This window comes from Cyanistes caeruleus, chromosome 16 (assembly GCF_971803275.1).
Source record: "Cyanistes caeruleus chromosome 16, bCyaCae1.hap1.1, whole genome shotgun sequence".
NCBI lineage: Eukaryota > Metazoa > Chordata > Aves > Passeriformes > Paridae > Cyanistes > Cyanistes caeruleus.
This window is the reverse complement of record NC_141716.1, coordinates 15,907,057-15,933,852: the sequence shown is the minus strand read 5'-3', so window position 1 is coordinate 15,933,852 and position 26,796 is coordinate 15,907,057. Positions and strand designations below refer to the sequence as shown.

Here is a 26,796-nt window from a genome sequence, read left to right as displayed (position 1 = left end):
GCGCTCCCCGCGCACACTCGGACCGGCCCCGCGCCCCTCCCGCTCCGCGCCCCCCGCACCGGCCCGGCCCGGGCCGCCCAGCGCCGCCGGGGCTCGGAGCAGCGCCCGCCCGGCTGCAGGTAAGGAGCGCGGCCGGGCAGCCCCGGCCCCGGCTCGCCGCGTCCCCGCTCGGCATCGCCGCAGCCCGGTGCCCGCACGGGCGAGGCCCCGGCCGGGCGAGCGGGGCTGGGCCCGGCGCTGGGGGAGGAAAAAGCGGCGATATCCCCGTGGCCGCGGCGGGGCTGCCCCGGGCGGCGGGAGCGGCTCGCCGGCCCCGAGCAGCGCTGATGGCCCGGCCGGGCCCGCACACACCGGGCTGCCCCACGGAGCCTCTCCGGGACGCGCCGGGGCTGCGGGCGCCCTGCAGGGGGGACGCTTGGCCGTGTTTCTTCAGGTGTTCCTCAAAGAGCGGCTGAGCAGGTGCTGTCCCGGAGCTTGCAGTGACACCACTGCAGCCCTGGACAGGGCCCTGCAGCCTGGAGGGCTTTGGTCCAGCAGTGCACAAACAGCCCAGGCTGTGGACGGGCTGCTCCACATGGTCAAGGACTAATTTCTTTATTAATTATGAAAGAAAATAAAACACTGGGCAGTTAGAAATAATTGGAGGTCAGGTACCCATCCTGTTTAGGTGTTTCCATCTGCTTAGAAGTGTGGGAAAATACCCGAACTGTGCCGGTGTGGGTGGTGAGCGGGGCTGGTGCTCTCGGGGGCAGTGGGAGGGGGCTGTGGCTGTCCCTGCTGTGCCCCTCAGAAGTGCCTGGGCTTCAGCTGCCTGCTGGCCTTGGCGTTCAGCTTGGATGGTGTCACCTTCACCCCTCTGGGGTGGCACATGGGATCTCTGGCAGCTGCTCATCCTCCCCACCTGTGGGTGTGAGCACATCCACAGACCCAAAAGCTGGTCCTGGTGACAGTGAAACTCCTGGGGACAGCAGGTGACGCCCAGCCTGAGTGTCTCTGCCTTGTCGTCTGTGTCTGAACATAAAGCTCAAGGCAGCTTGCTGCTTTATCGCCCTTCTCCCTCTGATCTCCGTTTCCACAGACTCTATTTGCTCTTTTGAAATGTGTAACATGAACAGCCTCTTACTGCACAGAAGGACATTTCATCTGGTTTTGAGGTGTTGATAAATACCGTGGCCCACTCCAAACCTCACCCTGCTGCACAATAACCCAGGAGCAGAACTTTGTGGCCCCTAGTTTGTTCCAGAGGAGGCATTTACTCTTGAGCAGCAGTCAGATTTGGAAGGGAAGAAGTGTGTGATTGTCTTTCTCCACTGGGCCAGCTGCCTGTGCCAAGGGTGTTCCTGAGTGCTCCTGTGTGTATACAAAGCAAGGATTTCCTGCAGTGCCATTAGTCTCCTAAACACCTGCCCTGGGCAATGCCAGAAGACAGGGGAAGATCCAAGGGAGCAGCTCTCAGCCTCGAAAGTCTCTGTAGTGCTCTGGTGTGCCACTTGCAGTTTTAGCATGATCCCAGCTGGTGGTCCTTCTTAAAGACTCAATTTTATCACTGGAGGGAATTAAAAATCTATACCTCAGCTGATGGCAAGGATGGGGAAGTTCTCCGTTATGGGTGAGGAGATTACTGAAAATAATAATTTATAGAATCTCAGTCTGGGTGAGGTTGGAGGCACTTCTGGAGGTCACTTTGCATAGCCCCTGCCCCATCAGGACCACCCAGAGCCAGCTGCCCAGGATGCTGTTCTGCACTGCTGCAGGAGCACATTGCTGGCCCATGGGCATCCTGTGTCCAGCAGGACCTTTCCTCCCAGCTGGGCAGCCCCCAGCACACACCAGTGCAGATTTTAGAAATGTTTGAAAATCTGAGAAGCCACAAAGTGAATATCCATTAATATTGTTTGAATTAGACTACTTTAAGCCAGTTTTGTGATGAACAGAAGCAGCTCTTTTGAGCAGATCGTGCTTTATAAAGCACTGTTGGGGCTGTGCAGTGGCTCCATACTGGGAGCTGCTTTTCTCCATGCTCCTCTGTTGCATGCAGCATGTTCCTCCTCTTCCCAAGGAGCAGATCATTCCCTGGCTCTGGTTTGGTGTGAGGGTGAGTGTGAGGGTGAGGCAGAGCTGGAGGCTCTTGTGTATGGCAGCCCTAGAGATGCTCTGCAAGCCCCAGGTCACTGGTCCAGAACGTGGCTGTGCCAACACCCAGCGACCTCTGTTGGATGAGCTAAACCTCTGTGAGCAACAGAGCCAGTGATCCTTGTTGCCCCAAAGTGTGTGTTTTGTGGCCAGTGCCCTTGGCTCGTGTGGCTGTGTGCACGGGCTGGTGTCCCCAGCTCTCTCAGGTGCTCAGGCTGGTCAGACTGTGCTCTGGGCTGATGCCCTTCCCTGCTGGGTGAGGGGCTGTGCAGGGACCCCTCTCTGAATTGGTGCTTTGTCTCCTGAACCTGGAGGTTTGTCTTTGATAGAGACCACTGTTCAGAGACACTGATCCTGCTGTCAGAACTGGTTGGAATAGGCTGGTGCAGACAGTTTCCATGTGCACAGCCCTACCCTTACACAGGGCACAGGAATCCAGGAGCAAAGCAGGAGAGAGCAAAGTCCTCCCAAATGAGAATCCTGAAAAATTCCACCTTCCAGCCAGCACATTGTGGTGTTCTCTGGAGGGACCATGTGTGTGTATGTGTGTGTGGCCAAGGTTTCTTGGGCTGGCTTTCCTCCTTCCTGGCTTTTCCTGCCAGAGATCCGTGGGTGTCCTCAGCAGAAGGCAGAAGTGAGGAGTGGATGTGAGGAGTCATGGAATGGGTGGGCAGCTGGCTGAGGGATGGGGCTCACCTGCAGCCTTGGTAAGATGTGGGGTTACACCCAATACCAAAAAAAATTGAGAAGTCAGGGCCTCACTCTTAAGGCCAAAACAACTGCAGCTCCACTGTTGCTCTTTTAAAAGCTACCTGGGGGGAGGGGATGGGTTTTGAAGGACGCTGAGCAGCCTGATTCTGGTTTGTCTGGGTGAGCAGAGCTTTATCATATGTCACTGGGACATGTGTAGGCCAAAAGCTTTTTAAACAACAGCTTAGATAAACAAACAAGCAAACAAATAAATAAAGCTTGTGTTCAATATCTAGGGCAATCAGCAGAACAAATCATAGAATATCCTGAGCACAAGGATCCTGTTCCAACTCCTGACCCTGCACAGCCACCCCAGCAATCCCACTCCATGCCTGAGAGCATTGTCCAAATGCTTCTGGAGCTCTCACTGTCCTGGGGAGCCTGTTCAATGCCCGACCACCTTCTGGGGTTAAAAACCTTTCCTAACATCCAAGAAAAAGTGTGAGTTTGGTTTGCCAATTTCTGTGCTAATTTGCAGGTTTGCACCCTGGTAGGCTGGATAAAGATGTGGCTGGGTAAAACCCTGAGCAGCCTGGTGTGATCCCAACCTGTTGGGAACAGAAGGTTGAATAACAGACTTCCCAAGGTTCCTGAATTATCCTGTGAAAATATGGGTCACTCCAGGGCTTGTAGGAGACCCCCTGAAGGGACCTCTGGGGCAATGGTACCTGTCTGGGCTCTGGCTCCAGGAGCTGAGGCTACCAGAATTGTCTGAGCTGTGGGCATCCCCTCCATGACATCTTTTCTGCTCCCAGGGACCAGGGTTATCCAAAGTGCCTTTCTCCTGCTCTGTCAGGGGTGCTTGGGCAGGTAACAGCTGTGGCTGAGTCCCTTTTCCTCATTTAGCACTCCTGACCTGAGATACTTCACAGCAGGTTAGGCTCCAGGGGGTTTCATATTGGGATTTTAAAAACTGTGAGCTCCAAACAACATCTCCAATCCTGATTCTCAGTCCTCCAGGTGAGGATGGAGCTCTGCAGCCCAGTGTCATGCCCACACCTGTGGGGCCATGGTCCAGGGGCTGAGGGGACCAGGGTCCAGGGGCTGAGTTAAAAGTTTAACAGTGTGTGCTGTGGTTGGTGTAAGCAGTGTTGTGGTAAATTGTTGTCTGGCACCATGGAAGCCCCTGACAAGAGCTGGGAGAACCCTGGGAGCTGCTGAGTTTCAGCTGTGGCAGGAGTGTGCTTACAAGTTCACACCAACAGTGTTGTTGCTGCCCATGTGTGGCCTTGGAATGGTTTTGGGCTTGGAATAGAATTTGTGCTCCATGTGTGCTCAAAGGGTGGGAGTTGGGACAAGGAGTTAGGGAAAGGTTTCCACCAGCAAGATAGAAGTTGCTCCAGCCAAAGCACTCACACTGCTGCTGAGGCACAGTCTTTGGTAGAATGATGGCATTGTTGAGGTTGTAGAGGACATGTAAGATCACCGAGTCCAACAGCAGGGCAGGGATGGGCTCCTCTGCCTCTTGAAGGGCTCCCAACGTTCTGAGCTGGGCTGTCCCAACGCTGGGACATGCCCTTGGCTGCAGTGAGGCCTTTCCCAGGAGGCTGCTGAAGCCTCCTCGGAAGTCTGGAGGTTAATGTCAGTTGTTCAGCTTTTCCAGTTTAAAGACCAGCACCACAATCTGTAATCCAAATTCATTCTGTTCACCCTGAACTCACAGGAGAACCAGAATCCACAGCATCAGCCTAGCCCCAAAAAGATTTGGAGAGTGATCCACAATCACACAATATCTCAAACTGGAAGGGACACATAAGGACCATCAAGTCCAACTCCCTGTTCCTGGAACCCAAAATTAAACCATAATGTTGACTACTGCTTGGCATTTCCTGTGCAAATATTTGCTTTTGTGTTCACACCAGAGACTGTGAGAAACCTGGGTGGAGCATCATGAACCTGAGCACTGGATCTAGTTATTTCTCTTCCTTTCTAGGCATTTTCCAGGCCCAAGTTTTGTTTGATTTTAAAAAAAGGCAAAAATTCCCACAAAATGAGGAGCTATCCTTGAAATATTTGACCCAATGATGAATTAAGGATTGACTGGATTTAAGTGCCAAAAAAAGCAGATAGATTCCTATGGGGTATTAGGAAGCACTGAAACAGGTTGGCTACTAAATTTATTTTGGCTTTCACTTGGAGTCTGGTGTCCAGATTAGTTTCTCAGTTCCTTCCGTTATCCTGACACTTAACAGTGCTTTTCTGCACCTGGAGAGCCTGAAAGGTCTGTGCTGTTTACCAATTGACATCAACTGTGTTGATATTTCTGGTCACAAACCTGACAGAACTGGGAGAACTGGATCTTCTCCTCAATGTGATCACACCATCCCACTCTGTGCCCTCTGATTATAACACCTTTATCTGAATGCCTCTGGTTTTAAAATTTCAGACTTTGTCCTTTGTAGCCCGAGTCTTAGCTGACCCTGCTTCACCAAAATGAGTACCCTGTTTTCCACATGGATGTCTTCCCTTCCAAATTCAAACTGCATCAGAAGGGGCCAAGACATGACGGTGGTCCTCTTTGTAGCCCTGCCTCCATCCTGGCAGCAGGTGCTTTGGAGAGGATGCTGCTGCAATGTGGAGCCCCTGGGCCCATGGGTGGGGGGCTGGTGACAGCCAGTGAGGGCCAGTTGTGCCCTCGAGGCCCTGGCACTTTGCTTCTTCCTTGAGATTTATGGCTAGACAGGCTGAGCATCACCAGTGCCATGAGAAACTCAGGTGGGGTTCAGGGGGCAGAACTCCTGTCACTGGTGAAATTCTCTCTCTTGCAGCCAGTTAGAAGATCAAGGGTGACCCTCCAACAAGAGAACTGGAAGGGGACCTTCAGGGAGCTCTGCCTGCTCCAGGGTGGGATTTGGCAGCTCTCAGTCACAGTCTGTCAGAGCACTGTAGGCCCCCGTGGGAGCCAGGAGCAGCTTGTGGTGGACCTGTTGTGCTTGTACCATCTTATGGTGGTGCCAGGTGAGAAAAAACTCTCAGCATTTGCAGGCTCTGAGCTGGGACCTCACAACAGGGGCATTCATGGGTCACGTTGATGTCAGCTGTGACCTTCATGTGGGTTTAATGGACCCTTAGTACATCCTGTAGGGGTTTCTTCTGGGAAAGACCATGCTGTGCAGTCACTGTCTCGCTCCATGGTTGTGTTCATACTGGTACCCAACTTGGTTTCTTCCCTGCTGCCCTACAGGGCCTCGCTGTGTGTCCAGGCAAGGTGATGGACAGCAGGGGGGAGATGGAGGTGGTGAGGAGCACCAAGGGCAGTGCTGCTGGGGAGGTCAGTGTCCACGTGGTCACCACCGAGAGCACTGTGCAGAGCACCCACCTGCCCACCACTGCCTTCATCATACCAGGTATGTGGAGCAGCCCCCTGCATCTGCTGCCTCCCCAGCCTCCATAGCCCACACTCCTTGTGTGTCTGTGCTCCTCCCAAACCTTGGGAGGAAAAGACAAGCTGCTGTTGCCGTCTTGGAGGTTCTCTGTGGATATCCCACATCACTTGGATAAATCAAATGGTCAATCAAATCTTCCTGAGCTTTAAACTGAAGCCTGGAGAGGGACCCTGAGCCAGGGCAGCACAGTGTGCTGGATGCCTGCTCTGCAGGGCTGTGGGCTCCTGGGCTGCTGCATTAGCCTGGAATTCCAGAATAGGTCAAGCTGGAGGGGATCCATGAGGATCATTGAGTCCAAAACCCTGCTCCTGGCACCACCATGTCAAATGAAACCACAGGGACTGAGTGCTGTCCAGACACTCCCTGACCTTGGTGCTGTGACCCCTTCCCTGGGAAGCCTCTTCCAGGCACCGAGCAGCCTCTGGGTGAGGAACCTTTTCCTAACCTGAACTGCCCCTGAGGTAGCTTTGTCCCATCTCCTGGGGTCCCATTGCTGCTCCCAGAAGGGGAGATCAGCACCTGCCCCCCGGGAGGAAGGTGCAGACAGCAATGGGGTCACCCCTCAGCCTTCTCTCCTCCCTGCTGAATGGGCCAAGTGGCCTCAGCTGCTCCTGCCACGTCCTGGCCTCGGGGCCCTTCAGCATCCTGGTCCCCTCCTCTGGATACAGCTCCAGCCCTCAGATGTCCTGTGTGTGCTGAGGGGCCCAAACTGTGCCCAGGACTGGAGGTGAGGCTGCTCCAGAGCAGAGCAGGACAGTCACATCCCTGATGTCCCCCAAGACAGGACTGGCCCTTGGGGCTTCCAAGGCACTGCTGGCTCGTGTTCCACTTGCCCTCAGCCCAAAGCCCTTGAGCCCCTTCCCCAGGACAGCTCTCCAGTCTTGTTCCCCAAGTCATACAATTTTTCAGGATTATCCCAGGTGCAGAATCCAAGTCTTACTCTTGTTTCATTCACATGGTGATTGGATTGCCAGCTCTCTGGTCTATCCAGATCTCTGTGTAGCGTCTCTCTACCTTCAAGGGTGTCCACAGCTCCTCCTAATTTATTGTCATTGATAAACTTACCTAATTGATATTCAATTCCTACATCCAGATCATTTATAGAAAATTTAGGAGCACTGGCCCTAAAACCTGGGCAACCCCACTGGTGATGGCCACCAGCTTGATGTGCACCCAGTTCCTGTAAGGCTTTGAGACCAACTGTAGGATCCCCATCATCCATTTGTTCACCTGATGGACAATGGACTGGATGAGCTCTGTACTGGACACTTTGTCCAGAAGGATGCTGTGAGAGACAGTATCAAGGCTTTGCTAAAATCCTAAAACCCCACATCTATTGGCTTTGCTTGGTCAGCTTAGTGGTGTGACCTTTCCATAAAGGGAAATTGAGTTGGTTAACCAGGACTGCCCCTGTGTTGGCTGTGACCAACAATTGCATTGTCTCTCCAGTGTTCTCTGGGAACTCCCAGAGTAATCTCCATAATTTTACCAAGCACTGTAGTGAGACTTACAGGCCTGTAATTATCAGGGTCGTCCTTCTTACCCTTCTTGAAAATTGGGACAATTTTGAGTGCAGCTGACCAGTGCTTTTAGGAGATGTTTGAGCAAAGCATGGCTGTGTGTTAGGTGAGGTCAGGGGTGTTCTCTAGATCTCCCAGTTTTTCCTGATGCCTCAGTTCTCACTACAGGGAGGCCCTAGGTTGCACAGTGTGTTCCTTTGGAACATAACTAAACTGGAAGTTGCAGTCCAGGAGCAAATTCCTGTCACATCAGGACACCCTGGGCACAGAAACAGTCTGAGATCAGGCTGAAGTAGAAACCCTTGAATGTGGTTAGTGTTGGTGCCACCCCCCCAGCATGAGCCATTACTGGCTGCAGATTTTTTGCATTGCCCTGCTTGCTTTGTACTTTGGCCCACAGCAGAGCCCTCATCTGGGAGACTGTCCTCTGGGATTTTGAGCTGCCTTTGAGCCTTATTTGCATCAGTGAATTGTTCTGTGTTTGCCTCTGGTTGTTTGTCTCCTTTCTTCCCTTCTCAGCAAACGCCACTGCCATCAACCTGCCCACGAGCACCTTAGAAATCCAGCGATTCCCCCGGGAGCCCCAGAGAAGCACAGGGGCTGAGAGGCCAGAGAGGGGAGCAGGGAATGAGCCCATCACAGCTGCTGTCATTCCCCAGATCAGTGGGGTGCAGACCTGCAGCACAGTCCGTGTGCTGGAGTGGAAAGATGGGGTGGCAACTTTGCCTGGGAGTAACCTGCGGGTAAGTGTGGCCCTGGGCCACTGGGTTTGACCCCTCTGCCTCTCCCCACAGCTGCTTGTGCTTGTAAATCCGCCAACCTGTGCCAGGCAGGGAGCCCCAGGGTGTGCTGTGGCCCCCCTGCACCCCAGCTGGAGGATCCTTCAGTTGCTCCAGCTCTTCTGCTCCATCCCTGTTGTCTTGCCATCCAGGGAGCTTAGTACAGAGCTCACAGGGGTGTCTGCGGGGTGCAGCAGCTCTGCCCTGCACAAGGAGGCACAGTGGTGCTACAGATGTGCTGTGCAGGACATCTTTCCTTCCAAACTGTGCTGTGGACTTGGCTCTGCCTAAGCTCCTGCCCTCAGCCTGGGAGCAGCGGCCTTGTGCTCATCTGGGCACCTCAGGGGCACCCTCAGTGCATGACAGCTTGTAGAAAATGCACCCATTTCTCATCTGCTGCTCAGCCTCAGGACACCTCATCCTCCAGCCCCGCACCTGGCAGCTCCAGCTGGTGCTGGTGAGTCCAGCACAGGCTGCAGGCAGAGCACCTTCACGGGGCCTAGGGTGCTGTGCTCATCTCTGTCCTCAGAAGAGTTGTCCTCTGTCAGACACACTGATGACCAAACCATGTCCCTCATTTTCAGACCCAGTTGTAACCACACAGTTAAATGTCTGTCCTCCTTAACTCCTTTCACCCTGCTTCTTGTTCAATGACACAGTTCCGGATAAATGAGTATGGGACGCTGAAGGTGGTGAGTGCTGATAAGATGCCTCCTGTGGAAGCTGTGAAGGAGGGTCACACAGAGAAAGATGGGGACTCTGAGGTGTCACCCCCCAGCAGAGACAATCCTACTGTGGCTCAGGGTAAGGGCACCGTGGTGGCACTTGTGGGGTGGGTAGCACCATGCAGCAGATGCTGTCTGGTGTCTCTGTGGGCGAGGCAAATGCCTCCTTGTGCCTCACTGCTCTCCTCTGTGTCCCAGAGGTGCCAGAGCAGCCCACGCTGCCGGCGGCAGAAGGCCTGTGCCACTGCGATACCTGCGGCCGCCGACACGTGTGGGACGGGGCCCGGGAGGGCAGGGGCTTCTGCAGCGAGCACTGCCACCAGCAGTTCAAAGAGAGGTAAAGGAAGGGGGGTCTGTGCCCTGCAGAGCCAGTTCCATCCCTCTGCCCTTCCTCCCTGCCCTGATCCACATGCTCCAGCATAGGATGTGAGCACATCTGCCTCTGGCAGGTGCTGGGGGTCCCACACGTTCCTCTTGTTCCTGGAGGCAGGCTGAGAGAAGGAAAACTTCCCAAGGGAACAGCAAGAAGCACAGGAACCAGATTTTCTCCTGTCCAATTAGTGGCCTTGGAAACGTATCTGCTGGAGCAGGAGGCTGCAGCAGTGCAAGCCACAGAGGAATGCCACAGGTCACAGGGGCAGTTCCAGCCCTACTTCTGACCAGTGTATGACTTTCAGGACTTATTTTCCAGCATCTCTGATGCAGATTAGAGCCCTGCTTCTAAACTAGATCCCTTTTGATTCATCCCTGGGTTCAGGTTTCTGACATCCAAGTGTGTGAGGGTGACTGGCCTGTCCTTGGCTCTTACTCTTGGCAGCCTGTGTGTGTACATCCATCAGGAGGGGTGGGGGCATGTGTAAGAAATGGGGGGATGGTGATTGTCCAGCAGCCCCTCCCTTACTGACACCCCTGGCAGTGTCACCGTGCTGCACTGGCTTCAGTGTTTGGCCCTCCCTCCCTGTGTGCAGGTCTGTCATCGTGGAAAACTCTGCCAGCAGCACCAGTGCCACTGAAATCCTCAAGCCTGTGAAGAAACGAAAGAGGAAGGACTATCAGAGCCCTTCAGAGGAAGAATATGAATCTGAGCAAATGGTAGGACAGGCAGTGAGGGGTGTGTGCAGCCAGTGTCCTGGGGGCTGGGGGCCAGCCCTGTGTGCACAGATCTCATCGTGCTGCTCAGGGCTCTGTCAGCTGCAGGTCAAAAGGGAAATGGCTTGGCCAAAATGCCAAAAAGATTTGAATGTGTGGAGATGAGGCTGGGATGGTGGCACTGGGCTGGTTGTTTGGCACATGGAGCACTGAGGCCTGGGCAGTGGCAGGCTGTCTCTTGAGGTCAGTCTCTCTTGAGTCTGGGCCACCAAAGTAGGGGTTGAAGCAGGGGGGTGTCTGTCTGTTTGCTGGGTGTCTTGGGGAAGGAGAGGCTTTGACAAGGCAAGGAAACTCTGCTTGCCAGCCCTGACTGTAGCAGGTCCAGTCCAGGTGTGATTGCTACCAGTCAGCACCGATGTCCCTGCAAGCTCCCATCATCAGATTCTCTGTCAGCCCATTTCTGGGCCAGGCACTGGTCAAACCATAGACCTGGTGGAGGTGCACTGTGGCCCTGGGCACCAGTGTGAGGGTACGACACAGCCCAAAACCTTTGTGGACCTGAGTTCTGTTTTGTCTGCTCTCATGTCTAGGAGGAAAAGCAGGAAGAGAGGAAAAGCTCTGTGGAAGACTCTGCCATGAGCAATCTGGAGGCTGAGGCGTGGAACGGGAGCCAGCACGGTGAGAAGGGTGGGGTGGGCGGTGGGGTGAGCACTCCTGGTGGGGCTGGGGGATCCCAGTACAGGTTTGGACACTTTTGGTGCTCCTGCAGGGTCAAACACCCACTGCCATGTGCTAGCCTGTGGTCCTGAAGGCTTGTAAGCTCCTCTGCTTGCTTGATCCTGCTCTCTCTGTCTCTTTCCGTTTCTCTCCTTTCCTCTCTTTCTCTCCATGGGAAAGGGGCTCCCCTATGGACACAGCACTGGCCCATGCTGGACAGAGCTTCCTGCCCCTCCCCTTGGGAACTCAGTTTCTTACTGGCTCGTGGACACTGTGTTTGGTCCCAGGGACACTGTCCTGAGCCAGAACAGGACTGCCCTCCCTTGGGATGGGCTCATGGGGAACTTCCTTCGTGGCATCAGGAGCTCACAAGTTTGGGAGCTGCTCGTGTAGATGTGGTGCCAATGAAACCATGTGATTTGGGGTTGTCTCATCCTGTGGGGTCTGTTTGGGACTGTGTCAGAGATCTCAGAAGCAGGGCTGTTGACATGGAGGGAAAGGAGACAAGCTGAGGGATGCAGTGTTTGCTTGGTTGGTTTTTTTCTCTGCATTGTCAAGGAAAACTTTGGGAAACACTGAAAATAAACATTTATGGGAAACCTTTTGTCTTTGAGTACTGAAGGTCATACTCAAAATAATTTTAAAATTAAACTGTTCCAACTTCATACTGCTCTCCATAGCCAAGTGCAGGGATAGTGTCAGGGGCCAGGTGTCATTAACCCCTGATGTTACACTGAGTTAACCACCCTTAAAAAGGAATCTCAGATCTTATATCAGCTTCTCACTCTGAGCCCTGAGCATGTAACCTTCCCTGCTGCATACAAGTAAGCAGTGATGAGCTTTGTTAACTTCAGCATTTTATTTTCTCTTAATTTAGAAGTACTTCAGCAAACAAAATACACACCTGGATGCCTCAGTGCAACATTCAGTGTATGCTCTGACTCTTGGTGTATTTGTCATTCCCTAGGAGTGCAGAGCTTGTACTCACAGATTCCCCAGCCATGCCTGGCACTTTTTCTATGTCCTAATGAATAGTAAAAGTGTTTTTCACTCTGAAGTGTCAGCAAAGCAAGGTTAGTCACCTTGCTCACTGAAGTTCAGCTTTAATTTCTTCCCTAAGTTTCTGGTTTTTCCCCACCTCCTCTTCCCCTAAGAAGGAGGAAGGAGTTTGTCTGGTTTTCCCCTGCATTTGTGGCCTGCCTTACCCAAGGCTGTCTGCCATGGCTGACTTGTAGCTGGGAATTCCTCAGCACCAGAACAGGCATAAGCACCCCTGGAGTCCCTTCAGCTCCCTAATGGGAGAGCAAGAGACTTGGATTGTGTGTCATGGTTCTTGGGCAAGGCCTTTGTGGCCTTCTCAAAGGCATGAAGAGTCACCTCCCTGCCTGTGAAAAGTCAATGCTGTCTTTGTCATATGGGCAGATACATCATAGGGCACCAGAGTGGCCTTGCTGTGCCATGGGGGATCAGGTGGCTCAGAGCAGAGAATGGCAGAGCTGGGATGTGAACCTGCTGCTGGTTTGACTCTCTAGGAGCCCCTTGCAGCTGGCAATGATTCCCAGACCTTTGCATGGATCCTGCTGGCTGCCCCAAATCCATCCTGTGTGGACATAGCAGATATTGTGGCTGGAGGAGGGTCTGGTTGCACAGGTGTCCTGATGGTTCATCCCTCACACTCCCTGGAATCCCAAACTTGTTGGAAAGGACCTTAAAGCCCATCTGGTTCCACCCCCTGTCATGGGCAGGGACACCTTCCACTAGCCCAGGTGCCTTACTAGGACATGGTTCAGGACATTTAGGTCACGGGGGCTTCTGGCTCTGCCTCTCGTTGTGCAACTGGCCAGGTTTTCTGGAAAAGGGGCTCTGGTAGGATGCTGCTGAGCTTTGCAGGGATGCAGGACCCTGTGTGAGAGCGGGATGGCCCCGAGGCAGCGGGGCAGGGCTGGAGTGGCCCCTCAGCAGCGTTTGTGTGCGTTTGTGCTGCGCTCAGGTGCCAGTGAGGAGAAGAAAGAAGGCTGGTCTTGGGCGTCCTACTTGGAGGAGCAGAAAGCTGTTGCTGCCCCTTTAGATCTCTTCCAGGATGTGAGTTGGGATTTTCCTGTCTTTTTCCCTCTTTCATCTTCTCTTTTCTTTCCCTTTTTTTTCCCATCCCTCCTTCTCCTCCTCTCTTCCTTGCTTCCCTGTTTTGCGGGACTCTAAGCAATAGCCAAGCTCCCGTTGTCAGCTGGAAGGGAGTGGGCAGCCTCCAGTTTTGATTTGCCCAGAGTCCCACTCCCCAGCAGGGTGCTGGCCCCCATCCCAAACACCCCACCTTTGCCTAGGACACTGCTCTGACTCTGGCAGGGTGGTGGAGCCTTTCCAGCCCTTCTTGGAAGCCAGGTGGGCTCTCCTGAGGCTGTGCAAACAAGTCAGGCCTGTGCCCCTCTCCCTTGGCTGCAGCTTTTACCCCAGGGACACCTTGCCCTGCCAATAGCAAGAGATGTAAATCCATAAGGAGGTGAAACACTGTTTTTTTTCTATGGGAAAAAAATTAAAATTTGGATGACAACATAACCTGTGGCCCACAGTCTCTTGGTCCCAGCAGCTCCCATTGCCTGGTGATTGCTTCCCTGGTGGGCTCCAGACCCAACTCCTTGTGTTGGTTTTACATTGTAGTTTAATTTTTGTTTCCAGTACCAAGTAGCTTCCCAGCACAAGAATGGCTTTAAAGTGGGGATGAAGCTGGAGGGGATTGACCCGCAGCACCCATCTATGTACTTCATCCTGACAGTGGCTGAGGTAAGGAGCCTCCAGTGCCCGTATTCCTTGGCTCCTCCTGGCTTCCATTCACCCAGAGGCTCTGGGGCAGGGGAGGTGCTGCCAGCTGGCCCCTGGAGGAGACAGGGCCTGTTGCTGCAGGAGATGAGCTGCTGCTCCAGCACCACAGGCAAACAAGCAGGGAGTTCCCTGCCAGCTTGGAGGTTCAGGACACTGCACTGTGCAGCTGTGTTGGTCTCTCTGTCAACCTGACACAGCATGGAGGGGGGGATTGTGGTGATGGCAACAGCTTATGTCCCTGAGACAGGTGTGAGCCCTTGAGATGGAGGGTGTGGAGGCATCCCACTGCCCTTCCTTGTGTGGACCATACAGGTCTACTTGGCACTCAGCCATGTGGCAGCCAAGCTAGCCTTGCCTCACAGAGCTCCCCAGGCAGCCAGTGTGGCATTTAGCCAAAATCCCTGCACCAGCAGCTTCCTGGGCTGCAGAAAAGGGAGTCTTTGCACTTTCTGGATCCAGCAAGGTGATCCACCATGACATTTAATGCACCAGCCTGAACATCCCTTCTTTGGGCTGGCTTGTGGTGGCTTCGCACTGACCTTGTTCCATGCTGGACACCCTTTGGAACTGGTTTGTGCCTCCCAGTTTGGGCACTGGCCTGTGATTGGCTTTTAGCTTCCCCAAGTGACCCATGCTGAGCTGGTGTGTGGGAGAGGAGAGGGTGTGATGCTCAGCCAGGGACAGCAGCAGGTCTCCATGGCCCTTTTCTTCTCCTGCCTCCCTGCTGGCAGGTGTGTGGTTACCGGATGCGTCTCCACTTCGATGGCTACTCAGAGTGCCACGACTTCTGGCTGAACGCTGACTCCCCTGACATCCACCCTGCTGGCTGGTTTGAGGAGACAGGGCACAAACTCCAGCCCCCCAAAGGTAAGGAGTTAATTCATCTCAGGTGCTGGGTCCTGCTGAAGGAGGGGGATGAAGAGTGGGCCAAATGTAGAGCTTGAGGTGGGGACAGGGTGGCTCCATGGGGCCAGGGAGGGATGCTGCCATACTGGGGGAGTTCCACAGGACAACATTTCAGGCACCCATCTCTGCTTGCTCAAATTCTGAGGCAAAGCACTGTTGCTCTGGACCTCCCAGTGCCACCATCTGTGCCCCAGGGCATGCAGGACAGGAGGAGCAGCTGTGCTCTGGATTTCCTCTCCCCTGCTCATGTTTCCTAACACCCCTTCGAAACCACCCATCAGCCCTCAATCATGGGCTTTGGGCATCCCAGGGCTGCTGTAGATCCTGTGTGCCCATAGCAGGATATGCTGGCAGGGTGACAGTGGGTCATGGATGGCCAGGCTCAGCCTCACATCCTCCTAGCTGTGAACTCACTGCTCTCATTTCTCTTCCTGAGGGGTTGTAGGTTATAAGGAAGAAGAATTCAGCTGGACAAACTACTTGAAGTTAACAAAGGCTCAGGCAGCTCCTAAGCACCTCTTCATGGTCCGAAACACTGTGAGTAGCAGCATCTCCTTCCTGCCAGAGCCTACAGGTTCAGCTGTGACTCTTCCCCTCCAGCTGAGCAAAATGCTTCCACTAGCTCTGGGCTTTGCTTTGTCCATCCCACACTCCTCAAGCCCACAGTGCTCAAGAGCCAGGAACGTGTGGCACACTTTGCTGCTCAGGATCTGTAGCTTGGGCACTCATTTGATCTGCCCAGAACTGGTGCTGCTCTGATTCTGTTTCATCCAGGTTGATCTCATGTACAATTTAATCTGTTACAGAAGTACTGGTGAGGAGAAGTTACTACTACTCTCAACAATTATTTGGCTAAAAATGTATCACTTTATGTTTCATAAGTATAATTCCTTTGTCTCTGTTTTGTGTCTTTGTTGTTTCTGTGTCTGCCTATTTTTTTTACATGGAAGCTTGGGTAAGGAAAGTGGGAATATAGGAGAATGAAAATGCTGATCGTTCCTTTGTCAGCTGCAGAGGAAACTCACCCTACTGGCGAATCAGCCTCTCCAAGTTATTTATTGTGTCTAAACCCTGCTATTCATTGCTGCAACATCCCCACCAGTGTGTGTGTTTTGCACAGAATCTGGATCCAAGAAATAAAGGCAGGAAGGGAAAAGGGCCCCATACCAGATTCTCCTGCCATGCCTGAGGCTTTGGTTGCTGCTGACTGTGACCACAAACAACTGTTTTGGGACAAAATCAGAACTAGCATCAGTTGGAGGTTTTTTTCTCTCTTGGAATTTACTGCTTATAGAAGATCCTGAGGGTCTGAAGATCACTTTTCCTCTTTCTTTGTGTGGCCCAGCTGAGTTTCTTACCCCCTTCCTCTTTCCTTGCACAGCAGCACACTGCCCATGTGGGAGCCTGAGTGGTCCCAGGCCTGTCTGGAGGCCAGAGAGGGTCTGGTTTGCAGAGGGTTTGGGCAGGTGTCTCCTTGCAGCAGACATAGGAAGTGGTGAGGAAGGAGCTGGGGCTGCAGCTGTGAAAAAGCCCTGCCCCTCTCTCCTGCCAGCACGAGGCTTCCCCAGGCTTCAAGGTGGGCATGAAGCTTGAAGCCGTGGACCGCATGAACCCTTCCCTGATCTGTGTTGCCACAGTGACTGACGTGGTGGACAATCGCTTTCTGGTGCACTTTGACAACTGGGATGATACTTATGACTACTGGTAAGTGCACAGAGGCTCTTGGGGGGACAATGGTGGGGAGACATGCACAGAGGGCCCTGTGTAAGAGCTTGGGTATGTTTTCTAGGTGTGATCCCAGCAGTCCATACATTCACCCCGTTGGATGGTGTCATGAGCACGGCAAACCCCTCACACCTCCTCAGGGTGAGTCAGTGATCAGTCAGGGGCAGCCTGGGAGGAACCGGCTTCCCAGGGTGGTGTGGGGGACACAAACCTCATGTCAGGGCTCCTGTACACATGTTCAGGTGCAGCATAGTGCTTGTGTTGGGCCAAGCCTCCACTCAGAGATAGGAGGAGGACCCCAGCTGTCTGTGTACACACAGTTGTTTCTCCTTCCTTGTACTGTGGGTTTCGTGGTCCATGAGAAAATAGCAGCACTTCTTGGGTGTCTCTCAGGTTCCCATGCACCTGGCAGAGACTTGGTTAGCCCTCAAAGGCAGTGGGGCATCCTGGGGTACTTTCTGATTTCCTGCAGACATGGCTCACCTTCTGCATCTTCCTCCTTCCAGATTACCCTGATCCCGACAACTTCACCTGGGAAAAGTACTTGAAAGAAACTGGAGCATCTGCTGTCCCAGCTTGGGCCTTTAAAGTGGTGAGTGTCACATCATCTGCTCCAGCCCACCTGCGCAGGAATTTGGGTTTTCTTCCTTGTCAGGTCTCTGCTTTTGTGACAAGTCCAGAGATGCTCTGTTTTCTCCTGCCACAGGCCTAGGCTTTGGATCTACATTCAGGGTTCAGGGCTATCCTGGGCAAATAGTTCAAAACTGGGAAAAATGAGGAGTATGACTGGACCCTCAGCTAAACAGGAGCTGAGTGATGGGAAATAATTTAAGTTTGTTTGATTAGTTTTTGTCTCAAACTGCACCACCAGCAGCTGTGTCCAGCCAAGCATGGTTGCAATATAGATCCCCAAAATGTGTCTCTTAGAGACCTTCTTCCCTGGGGTACATCTTGTTAAAGACAGCTCAAATGCGGGGAGCCTGTTCCTGCTTTCTCCTGTTGCCACTGCGAGCTGGGATGGCTCTTCCCTGGCCAGGGCAGGGGTGGTAGCTGGCTCAAGGAGGACACAGTGCTGGGAAAGCTGCTGAGGGGACAAGAGCCTGAAACAGGGCTCTGCTCCCCCTGACTGGGCTCTTCCAGCGCCCGCCCCACGGCTTCCTGGTCAACATGAAGCTGGAGGCAGTGGACAGGAGGACTCCTTCCTTCATCCGAGTGGCCAGTGTGGAGGATGTGGAAGATCACAGGATAAAGGTGAGTGCTAGAGCATCAGTGCTGAGCCTGTGTCCAGGCACTGTGCTGGCTCACTCCTGCCCTTCCCAGCTCACTGGGAGTGCTGTGTGGAAGCACAGTGTGCACAGGTGGGTCCCAGTGCCTGGCTCCAGGAGTGGAGAGCCTTGTTCTCTCAGCAGAACTGCACTTCTACCCTGCTGCTTGCTCTCAACTCGGAGGGCTCCAGAGCTCCTCAGAGAGGTGTGCTGGCATTTGAAGGGTGACCTCTCTACTTGCTTCCCCAGGTCCATTTTGATGGTTGGAGCCACGTGTATGATTTCTGGATTGATGCCGATCATCCAGACATCCATCCTATGGGCTGGTGCTCGAAAACAGGACATCCACTGCAGCCTCCTCTCAGTAAGTGCTGCAGCTGTGTCAGTCCCTCCCCACAGGGCACGAGCACGCCAGATACCACTGTCACTGCACCTGCCCGTGCACAGAAATGGGAGGACAGGTTCTGGCTGAGAATGGGCAGGGAGGAGAGGCCACTCCGTGGATTTGTCAGTTGGAAAAGCCCTCCCTGTTTGGTGCAGGCAGGGAGCCCAGAGCCCAGGCTCTGCCTGGGCTTGCAGCCGTGACAACCTTTCTCCTGTTCCTCTCCCCCGGCTGCAGGGCCAAAGGAACCGGCCTCCTCTGCCCATGGGGGCTGCCCAAGCCTGGGCTGCAAGAGCATCCCTCACTCCAAGAGCTCCAAGTACAGCTTTCACCACAGGTGAGCTCCCTGGCATGGCCTGGGGAGGCACAGCTTCTTCCCTGCCAGGCCAGCTCTTCCTCTGCTCCTCCTCACCTGCCACCCCCACCTGCAGCATCCAGCCCTTCTCTGCACTGACCCCACACCTGGCCCTGCCCCCTGCTCCCCCAGGGCAGCACCCCCCAGCTGGAGTAACCCCTGTGAGCCCCTCCTGTGCCTGTCCTGTGGCCCCAGAGCCCCTGAAGATGTCCCGGGCACCTGTGGATTATGGAGAGGACAGTGAGTGTGCTGTTCACTGACACCAGCTGGGAGGATGCTGTTCCCCCCACCCCTCTTTGATGCCTTTCCCTGTTCGGCTTTGAGCTGGGAAGTTCTAAGAAGGAGCAGTGCATGGTTCCAGCTCAGGCAGTCGCTCGAGGGACCTTTTCCAGGGGAAACCAGGCTGGGTCTAGTGCTAACCCCAGCACTAAGCTGGTGTCAGGAGGAGCCTGTATGGTGGAGTATCCATGAGGATGGGGAGGGTAGGTCTGCTTCCCGAAGGTTTTTCTGCTGGCCGTGCTCCTGGCACAAGTTTACTGCTCGCTCTGAGGCTGGTCTGGATGCCTGTGGGGGCAAACGAAGATGGGGACTCTGGGAGCCCCAAAGAGCTGCTCGATCAGCACGCTGGTGCCTTGCCCAGGGATGGCAGAGGGCCAGGGTTTGTACCTGGAGGGACTGGCTGTGCCCTGCCCCTGCCCCCAACAGCCTGGCCTCAGCAATTTGCTCGGAACATCTTTCCTCTGCTTTCCATGGCCAGAGCAATGGCTGCCTGTGCTTGAGGGCAGAAGGGTGGCCCTGCTGGCTCATCCCCTGGTGCTGCTCCAAGCTGGGCCCAACGCTTGTGTCCCCTCTGTTCTCCAGGAAGTGCCCCACGCCGGGCTGCGATGGGTCAGGCCACGTGACGGGGAGGTTCACAGCCCATTACTGCCTCTCAGGGTGCCCGCTGGCAGAGAAGAACCAGGGCAGGCTGAAGGCCGACCTGTCTGACACCGAGGCCTCAACTCGCAAGAGGAGCCCCATGGGTTTCCCTCAGCGAAAGAAATCTCGGCACCACGGGAGGTAGGGGCACGGGAGGGAGGGCCCCTGGGCCACACTGCCACCCTGGCAGGGGTCACCAGGCCGCAGAGGCTCCTTGGCCTCAGTCCTGCCAGCTCTGCTGGGCACCTCTCGCTTTTTCTTCCCATGGTTTCTGGCTTTGACTGCCAAGCCTTTGGGTCAGGGTCCAAGGGGTCCCTCTTCTCACTGTCTCTGGGTGCTGGGGAGGAGGGCCCTGGGGCCAGTCCCAGCCCAGCCAGACATCAGGCTTCCTGTCTCTTTAGAGGGAGACCTCCAAAGTACCGGAAGATCCAGCAGGAAGACTACCAGAGTAAGTGCCATCCTCTGCCATGGTGTCATTACAGGGCAAGGCTGGAGGAGCTGGGGTGGGTGGGGGTGCTGGGGGCAGATCTGCCTTGGCTCACACAGATCTGCCCCAGTGAGGGGCTTGTGGCTAGCTGCAGGAGCTGACCATCGACAAGAGACATGTGGGCCTTGTGCCAGGGCTCACAAGCTCCCCTGGTTTGGCTCTGGGGTTATGGCTGGGAATCTTTGAGTGCTTCATGGCATGGAATTAGGATCCCCTCTATGGCCGTGTATTTTCTGTGGTGCTTCGTCCTCTTATGGGTAGTGGGAAGTTGTGGGGAAGTTGTGCCCCAAAATTTGAGTGTGGTTGTGAAATGCCAAATTACTTCTGTGACACAGAAACTGATGCTGGACAGTTGACTTGGCATTTAGTTCTGATGCCTGACAGGGGCAGATGCCTGATGTGTATTCCATCCAGCATCCCTTTCAGCATGGGCTGTCCTGCCACCTACCCCACCACTGGGAGTGAGTGGAAAATAAATGATTAAAGGTCATGAGAACAAGGCCAAGCCAAGCTTGTCTCAGCTTCTTTCCCCAGTATCCCTAATCCCACCCAACTAATCATTTGGATACACTGACACCCTGTTGACTCAAAAGACAGCCACTAGCTCTTGATACCTGCATGGGATGATCCCATCCTTTACCTCGTATCACATGCTGTGCTTTATCCCCAGCTATTTCTTCAGACAACATGCACCAGTCGCTCTTCATGTCTGCCCTGTCCGCCCACCCCGACCGCTCCCTGTCCCTGTGCTGGGAGCAGCACTGCAAGCTGCTGCCAGGGGTGGCTGGCATCACAGCAGCCACGGTGGCCAAGTGGACCACTGATGAGGTGAGGTGTTTGGACAGCTCTGTGCTGGCCCCTGATGTGCTGGGAGTGCCCTGCCTGGCTGTGCAGCACCATGGCACATGCACCAGGCACTTCAGTGGCCACGTCCCTGGGCTAGCAAAGAGGGGTCTGCCAGACATGTTGTCAGCTTTTCTCACTTTCTTGGGCAGCCATGGTGACCCCTGTTAAGGCCTGAGTAGGTGGAGGAGCTCTGGCACCAGCCCCAGTAGCTCCTGCCTGCTCTCAGGCACTGGCACAGGCTGCCCTGGGCAGTGGTGGAATCACCATCCCTGGAAATGTTCAAAAGGTTTGTGGATGTGGCACCTGGGGACATGGGCTAGTGGTGGCCTTGGCAGTGCTGGTCAGTGGTTGGCCTCAATGATCTCAGAGGGCTCTGCCAACCTAAACAATCCCTTGATGTTCCCATTCCCCTCCCTGTGCCCCTCTCAGGCCAGTGCCTGTGCCCAGGGCCAGGGGTGGGCCCTGACATGGGAGAGCAAAGCAACTGCAGCCTCTGCCCCAAGAGCCCCATGGCACCTTGCAGGGCTCAAAACAGGAGGATGTGGGCTCAGGGGGGCCTCCAGCCAGAAACATTGCTCTGTCTTGACATTTCTCTCATTTATTCCAAGGTTTTTAGCTTTGTGCAGACTCTGACGGGCTGTGAGGACCAAGCCAAGCTCTTCAAGGATGAGGTGAGAAGGGCTGGCAGATGAGAGCAGGTGGTCAAGGACAGCTGTTTGCCACCAGGGCCAGGAGGAATTGGCCAGTGGCCTTCCTGTAGTGGCTTGTTGCTGGATGCTGAGGCCACATCCAGCACCTGGCAGTGGTCCTGCCCTGCAGTCCCACTGCATGGGAGTGTGCAGCCATCTGGCTGTGCCCATATGGGGCAGGAGGGGAGCTGCTGACCCCCAGGGAGCTGTGCTGCTCTGTTCTCCCAGCATGGGAGAACAGGGCCCCCCTGAGGGGATGCAGATGTGGGGCAGGAGGAGGATGGTTCTGCCTTGTGAGAGCACCATTGCCTCCTGAGGGGAGCTGCTCCTCCTCACTCTCTCTTCCTTCCCCCTCTGCCCCTCTGACCAGCACAGCAGTTGGGTGGCACTGCTGCCTGTCAGGGTCGGTGTTTTTTGGACCCTCTGTGAGCAGACATGTGGGGTGGCTCAGACACCTGGGGCTGATCCTGGGTGCTCTGGGTACAACCACTGTACAATTCCCTATCTGGGAATGGCCCCTGTGCTTTAAGGGTGCTCAGGCAGGCAAAGCTGAGCCGGGGCAGTCCCTGAACACGGGTGCTGGTCCCTGGAGCGGGGAATGGATGGCTGCCTGCCCAGAGCAGGTTGTGATGGCTCTGTGCTGTGCCCATGGGGCTCTCCAGCACAGAATCCCAATCTGGCTACAGTGTGAGCTCCTGGCATGGCCCCTGGAAGGGCTTCTCCCCCTCTGCCCTGTTCCTGGGCACATGAGCTGCCAGCTGGGGTTTCCCCTGGGCAGTGTGGGAGTGCTGTAGGTGGCCCCTGCCCTGCTCCCTGGGGTCATGTGTGGCTTCTGCCCAGGTCATGCTGGTGCTGGCTGTCCCCAGGAATGCCAGCCCATGTTTGCAGTGAGTGCCTTTGTCCCTGCTCTCCTCCCCAGATGATCGATGGCGAGGCGTTCCTCTTGCTGACGCAGGCTGACATCGTCAAGATTATGAGTGTCAAGCTGGGCCCAGCACTCAAGATCTACAATGCCATCCTCATGTTCAAGAATGCTGATGACACCTTGAAGTGACTTCTCTTGGCCCAACGGGGACAGTCCCTCATCACTGGTGCTGCCAAACTGTCTGGTCAGGACAGAGATTCCCCCAGCCGACCGCAGCTTGTCACGTCCTGCTCGTGTCCTCCCACGATGCCACATCTCCACTCTCCCACCAATCCATCTCCCATCCTCTTCCTTCCATGCTGCCCTTCTGCAGCGCTGGGCCCAGGCTGGCCCCAGGCCTCGGGGGCGGTTGCAGGGAAGGAGCGTGGACGTGGCCCTGCCCCATCTTAGCGCCACAGTTCCCCCCACGTCCTGCTGTGCCTGCCCTGTGTAGGGCATGCTGAGGCCAGGGGAGCACTGTGCAGGGTGTCACCGTGAGGGGCTGGCACCTACTCCAGTCACCCAGGCAGGGGAAGGGACTGACTGCCTGCATACATGCTCATACCTGCTTAAAGGCTGCTCTTGCCTTTGCTCAGCAGCTGAGGGAGATTTGGGGTTTTTCCCTCTCTGTGATCCTCTGGGGGTACTTGTGCTAACACCGTTTCCAAGGGACGTTCAAGGGACGTTCTTGAGGAGTTTCTGCTCATTTTGCCTTTTTCTCTGAATTCTTTTGACTTTCCCTTTATAAGGCTGGTTGATGACTGCTTTGCCCCTGCACTGCATTGCAAACCAGTGGCCACCTCTTGTCCCTTCACTGAGCAGCTGTCCTGGCTGCTGCTCTGCCCATGACCAGCGCCTGTGCTTTATTCCTTTTTCCTGGAATGCAGCAGCCCCAGAGCCCTGCCAGGGCTGGCTGGCTGGGTGCAGAAAAGGCTCCATTTCTTCTTGAGTTTCAGACTCTTTTGTCCAGCACTTCTCTGGGAGAAAGGATGCTTGGATTGCATCTATTCAAGAGTCATCTACAAAGGAAGTTGGGCCCTCTTTGGTCCTTGTATTAGGAGCAAGGCCTTCTTTAGAGTGGAGACAGCTGCCAAGGACAAGAAGCATCCATTGCTCCAGCAGGCTGATCCACAGTTGCTTCTGATGGCATTCCTGAGTTGGCTGAGTCGATTCTGCCAAGCTGCCTTCTCCCCCCTCTTTGCCCTCACAAGGCATCCAGGTTTTGCTGTCTGAAGAGCAGGATCTTCTGCTGTCCCTGGATCCCTTACCTGCAGAGCTAAAAGAAATCTAGCACTTAGTTGCTTTGTTTCTGTCCTTTTCAGAAGATAGCACCTTTCCAACAGGACCACAGGCAGTTTGGGAATGCTCTTGTAACGTTGTCCCTTTTAATGGAGGAGGGACCAAAGAGCTGCAGAGCCAGAAAAACCAACATTCCTGGGGGTCCTGGCAGAGTCCCAGCAGTTTCTGATAAGCCCCTGTGCCTCCTGGCAGTCCCCACACTGCTCTCCATGGTCCATCACCCTGCATGCCTGATGTGGGATCTGTTGCAGCAGGGGGTGGCCGTGCAGTGCTGGAGGACAGCCACCTGCCCTGGGACCCAGTCCCAGGTCCACTTCCTTTGCCATTCCCAACAATGACATTCCAGTAATAAAACAATTTCCTCCTTTTCCCACTGCCCAAACACAGGGGTGCAGAGATGTGAGCAAGTGCACCAGCAATGTGTCCTGGAGTAGCGCTGCCTTGGGAGCCACTGTCACATCTGGGTCAACTTGTTTGAGGCTTCCCATGGAAATGTAGCATTTTGAATCTATTATTGAATATTTGGGGTCATGTCTGACCTGCTCTTGAAACATCTGCTGCTTGCTCTTCACGCAGGACTTGCAACTTGTCCATGTCTTTGTTTTGTCATTGCTTGGGTTTGATTTAGGCAGCTTTCCCCCTCCTTTCCTTTTTTATGTCCTTGTATCTCTTCAAGCACTGCAGCTTGGCCAGCTGTGGAGACTGGGAGCTGTGTCCCTGGGTCCCAGAGTCACTGCCTGAGCCACCCTTCATCTGCAGGAAGTGGTGTGGAAGTTGGTCTCTTCAGCTGATGGAGAGTCTCTTTCTGGGCCACTGTATGCTGGGGGAGGAGCCCTGGGACTTTCAGCCCAGGCTGTGAATGGTGTTGAGACTTTTCCAGGTGTGATCTGGAATGAAAAGGCTCCCTCACACTGGACACAGCCTTTGAGCTGGCAAGGACCCATCTTAGGAAAGCATCCTGTTCTCATCTGCTGTATTCCCATGTGTGAAGTCGTTCCTCCTGCTGGGGAAGGGACTGAGCACTGTCCCAGGGTGCTGGGAGAGGAGCTGCTGCCCAGGCATCAGATCTGAAACTACTGTGAAGGAGGGAGAGCCTTGTGTCTCACAGGGCTGCCTGGGAGAGCAGAGGTGGCGAGGAGCTCAGAAGATCCTGCTGAAGGGGAAGAGGAGCCATGAGCCAAGCCCTGGCTGTCCCCCAGGGCTGGGTACAACCAGCACCACTGGCCCTTGCTCTGCTGTTGGGTGCAGCCGAGCCGTGCTCTGCCTGGACACCAGCCACACAGGCAGAGGTGCATCCCCACACTGCCAGCCAGGCAGCGCCCGCCCTGCGCTCTCCTCACCTCCCTCTTAAAAACAGACGTGACCTAGAGCGGACTGCCAGGGTGCTGCCCCCTCGGCTGGCTGCAGAGCTGGAGCCCAGCTCCCCACTGGGTCTGAGCTCTGTGCTGGGAACAGCAGTGCCAGGAAGGGTGATGGGAGGCTGTGTCACACACCTGCTGAATTGAGCATCACTTCCTCAGCCTCTCAGGCTGATGTACCTGTTGGGGTACAAAGCTGCTGGACTTGTCTGGGTGAGGGAGTTACAGGGTTTGTAGGTGGTCAAGGGCTATTTACTGTTAAAACTTACAACCTTCTGTGTCCTTTAAAAACAAACCCAAAGCGTTGTGTACGTGTGGATGGGTGATTGTGGGAGTACCCTGACACCATTCCCCTGCTGTTGGTGTGTTGCTGTTTTAGGGTGGGGGTCTCTGAGGCTGTGGAGTCAGCAGACACCCATCCCAGGGTCTCATGTGATGTGTCCTCTGTGAGCAGTTGTCCCTGGTCCCAGCAGGGAGGGCAAGAGAAGGAAGGTTTGCTGCACCCCTGGCCTTGGTAGGTCCTTCATCCCCACAGAGCACTGAGTGGGAGTCCTCCCTCAGGGACTGTCAAAGACAGCTGTGACCAAGGCAGAAGCACCAAAGTTTTCTGTCCTTCCCCTGTTGCCTGACCATATTCCTCACAGGGACATTCAGTGCCGTGTCACTAAGAGCCAGAGAGGACAGTGGGCTGGGTCTGGCCCACAGGTTCCCCTCTGGGGCCTTTCTGAGAGATGCGACTGCAGCCAGCATTTCTAAGTCAATGAAGAATTCTTCAAGTCGAATGTTTTTCTGAGTGGAGGTCCCCAGGTCTCTGTTTCTGCCATTCCTGCCCCTGCAGCTGGTGTTGGCAGGGCTTAGCTGGAACCATGGGAGAAGTCCCACTACATGCTCCAGCCTCAGCTATGGGGTGTCTTCTGGGGAGGCTGGTCTGTGCCTGACTCTGGGTGCGTGGGAGCAGTTGGAGCCTCTTGGGAAACCATGTCCTCCTCCTCGTGGAAATGGGCAGCACTGGGACAGTGCAAGCCAAGGTCTCCATTTTCAGGAGAGCAGCCAGCCTGGAGCTCAGCAGGGAGTGCGGCTGTGCCTGCCCACCAGAGCACAGCCGCCTGCCCTCGCCTTCCTCCGCTGCTTTCCATGGCGATCACAAGCACTTTCAGAAGAGAAAAGCACCCTCCAAATGGTGTAGGAGGGCTGGGGGCTTAGGGCAGCTGCTGCCTGCAGGGGCACATCTGGGCCTGTGGTGCAATGAGGGCGTTGGAGGAGGGAGCCAGGAGAGGGGTGTGACTTTGCCACTGGCGTTCTTCACTCCTCATCCTCCAGGAGAGCTCCTCAGTGTAGAGAGGGAAAGACAGGAGGGCTGCAGTTTGGCTTCCTTCTTCCAGCCCAGCCTTTCCCTCTGGGGCCTGAGGCTCACTTGTCCTTGGAGGAAGAAATAGGGACCATATTATGGAGGGAGTGTGATTATGATAACAAAAGCTTTTTTGCACTTTCATTCATTTTGCACTCTTTCTTAATTTCTTTTTTTCTGTGTTTTTGATATCGGCGCCTCCTCTCTGTGTTTTCATAATGAAAATCCTTCTGTTGTAGCCAGTGCAGCTATTCTGGAACTGTGTGTCCTGAATGTACAGAGATATAAAGGCTCTATATATATAAATTTATAGTGTTACAAAAGTAAATTTATATATATAGATGATGGTGTGATGTGTTTTGTCAGTGTTTTAAAATAATAAACGAATGTGAGCAACA

General features: G+C 54.6%; 1 protein-coding gene across 2 annotated transcripts; it reads left to right on the top strand.

Annotated features, from left to right (window-relative positions):
• On the top strand, nt 1-26,796 carry L3MBTL1 (L3MBTL histone methyl-lysine binding protein 1). Of its 2 annotated transcripts, none has more exons than XM_086853621.1 (23): nt 1-119; nt 5,652-5,841; nt 6,068-6,230; nt 8,309-8,532; nt 9,228-9,372; nt 9,492-9,630; nt 10,262-10,385; nt 10,973-11,060; nt 13,090-13,181; nt 13,773-13,877; nt 14,648-14,783; nt 15,259-15,359; nt 16,375-16,526; nt 16,612-16,688; nt 17,054-17,139; nt 17,688-17,798; nt 18,062-18,176; nt 18,432-18,531; nt 19,411-19,608; nt 19,869-19,915; nt 20,625-20,782; nt 21,409-21,471; nt 22,409-26,796. In XM_086853621.1, exons 3-23 carry the CDS (start codon nt 6,095-6,097, stop codon nt 22,541-22,543), a joined length of 2,532 nt encoding a protein of 843 aa, XP_086709747.1. In that variant the 5' UTR covers nt 1-119; nt 5,652-5,841; nt 6,068-6,094; the 3' UTR covers nt 22,544-26,796. The 2 variants fall into 2 exon arrangements, with proteins under 2 accessions (XP_086709747.1, XP_086709748.1); XM_086853622.1 differs by having other exon boundaries at nt 3-119; nt 15,268-15,359.

Coding starts and splice junctions, on each gene's coding strand:
- L3MBTL1 (XM_086853621.1), top strand. CDS start 6,095: ATGGACAGCAGGGGGGAGATGGAGGTGGTGAGGAGCACCAAGGGCAGT. Junction 10,386..10,972: donor AATATGAATCTGAGCAAATG/GTAGGACAGGCA, acceptor TCTCATGTCTAG/GAGGAAAAGCAGGAAGAGAG. Junction 18,177..18,431: donor TCCACTGCAGCCTCCTCTCA/GTAAGTGCTGCA, acceptor CCCCGGCTGCAG/GGCCAAAGGAACCGGCCTCC.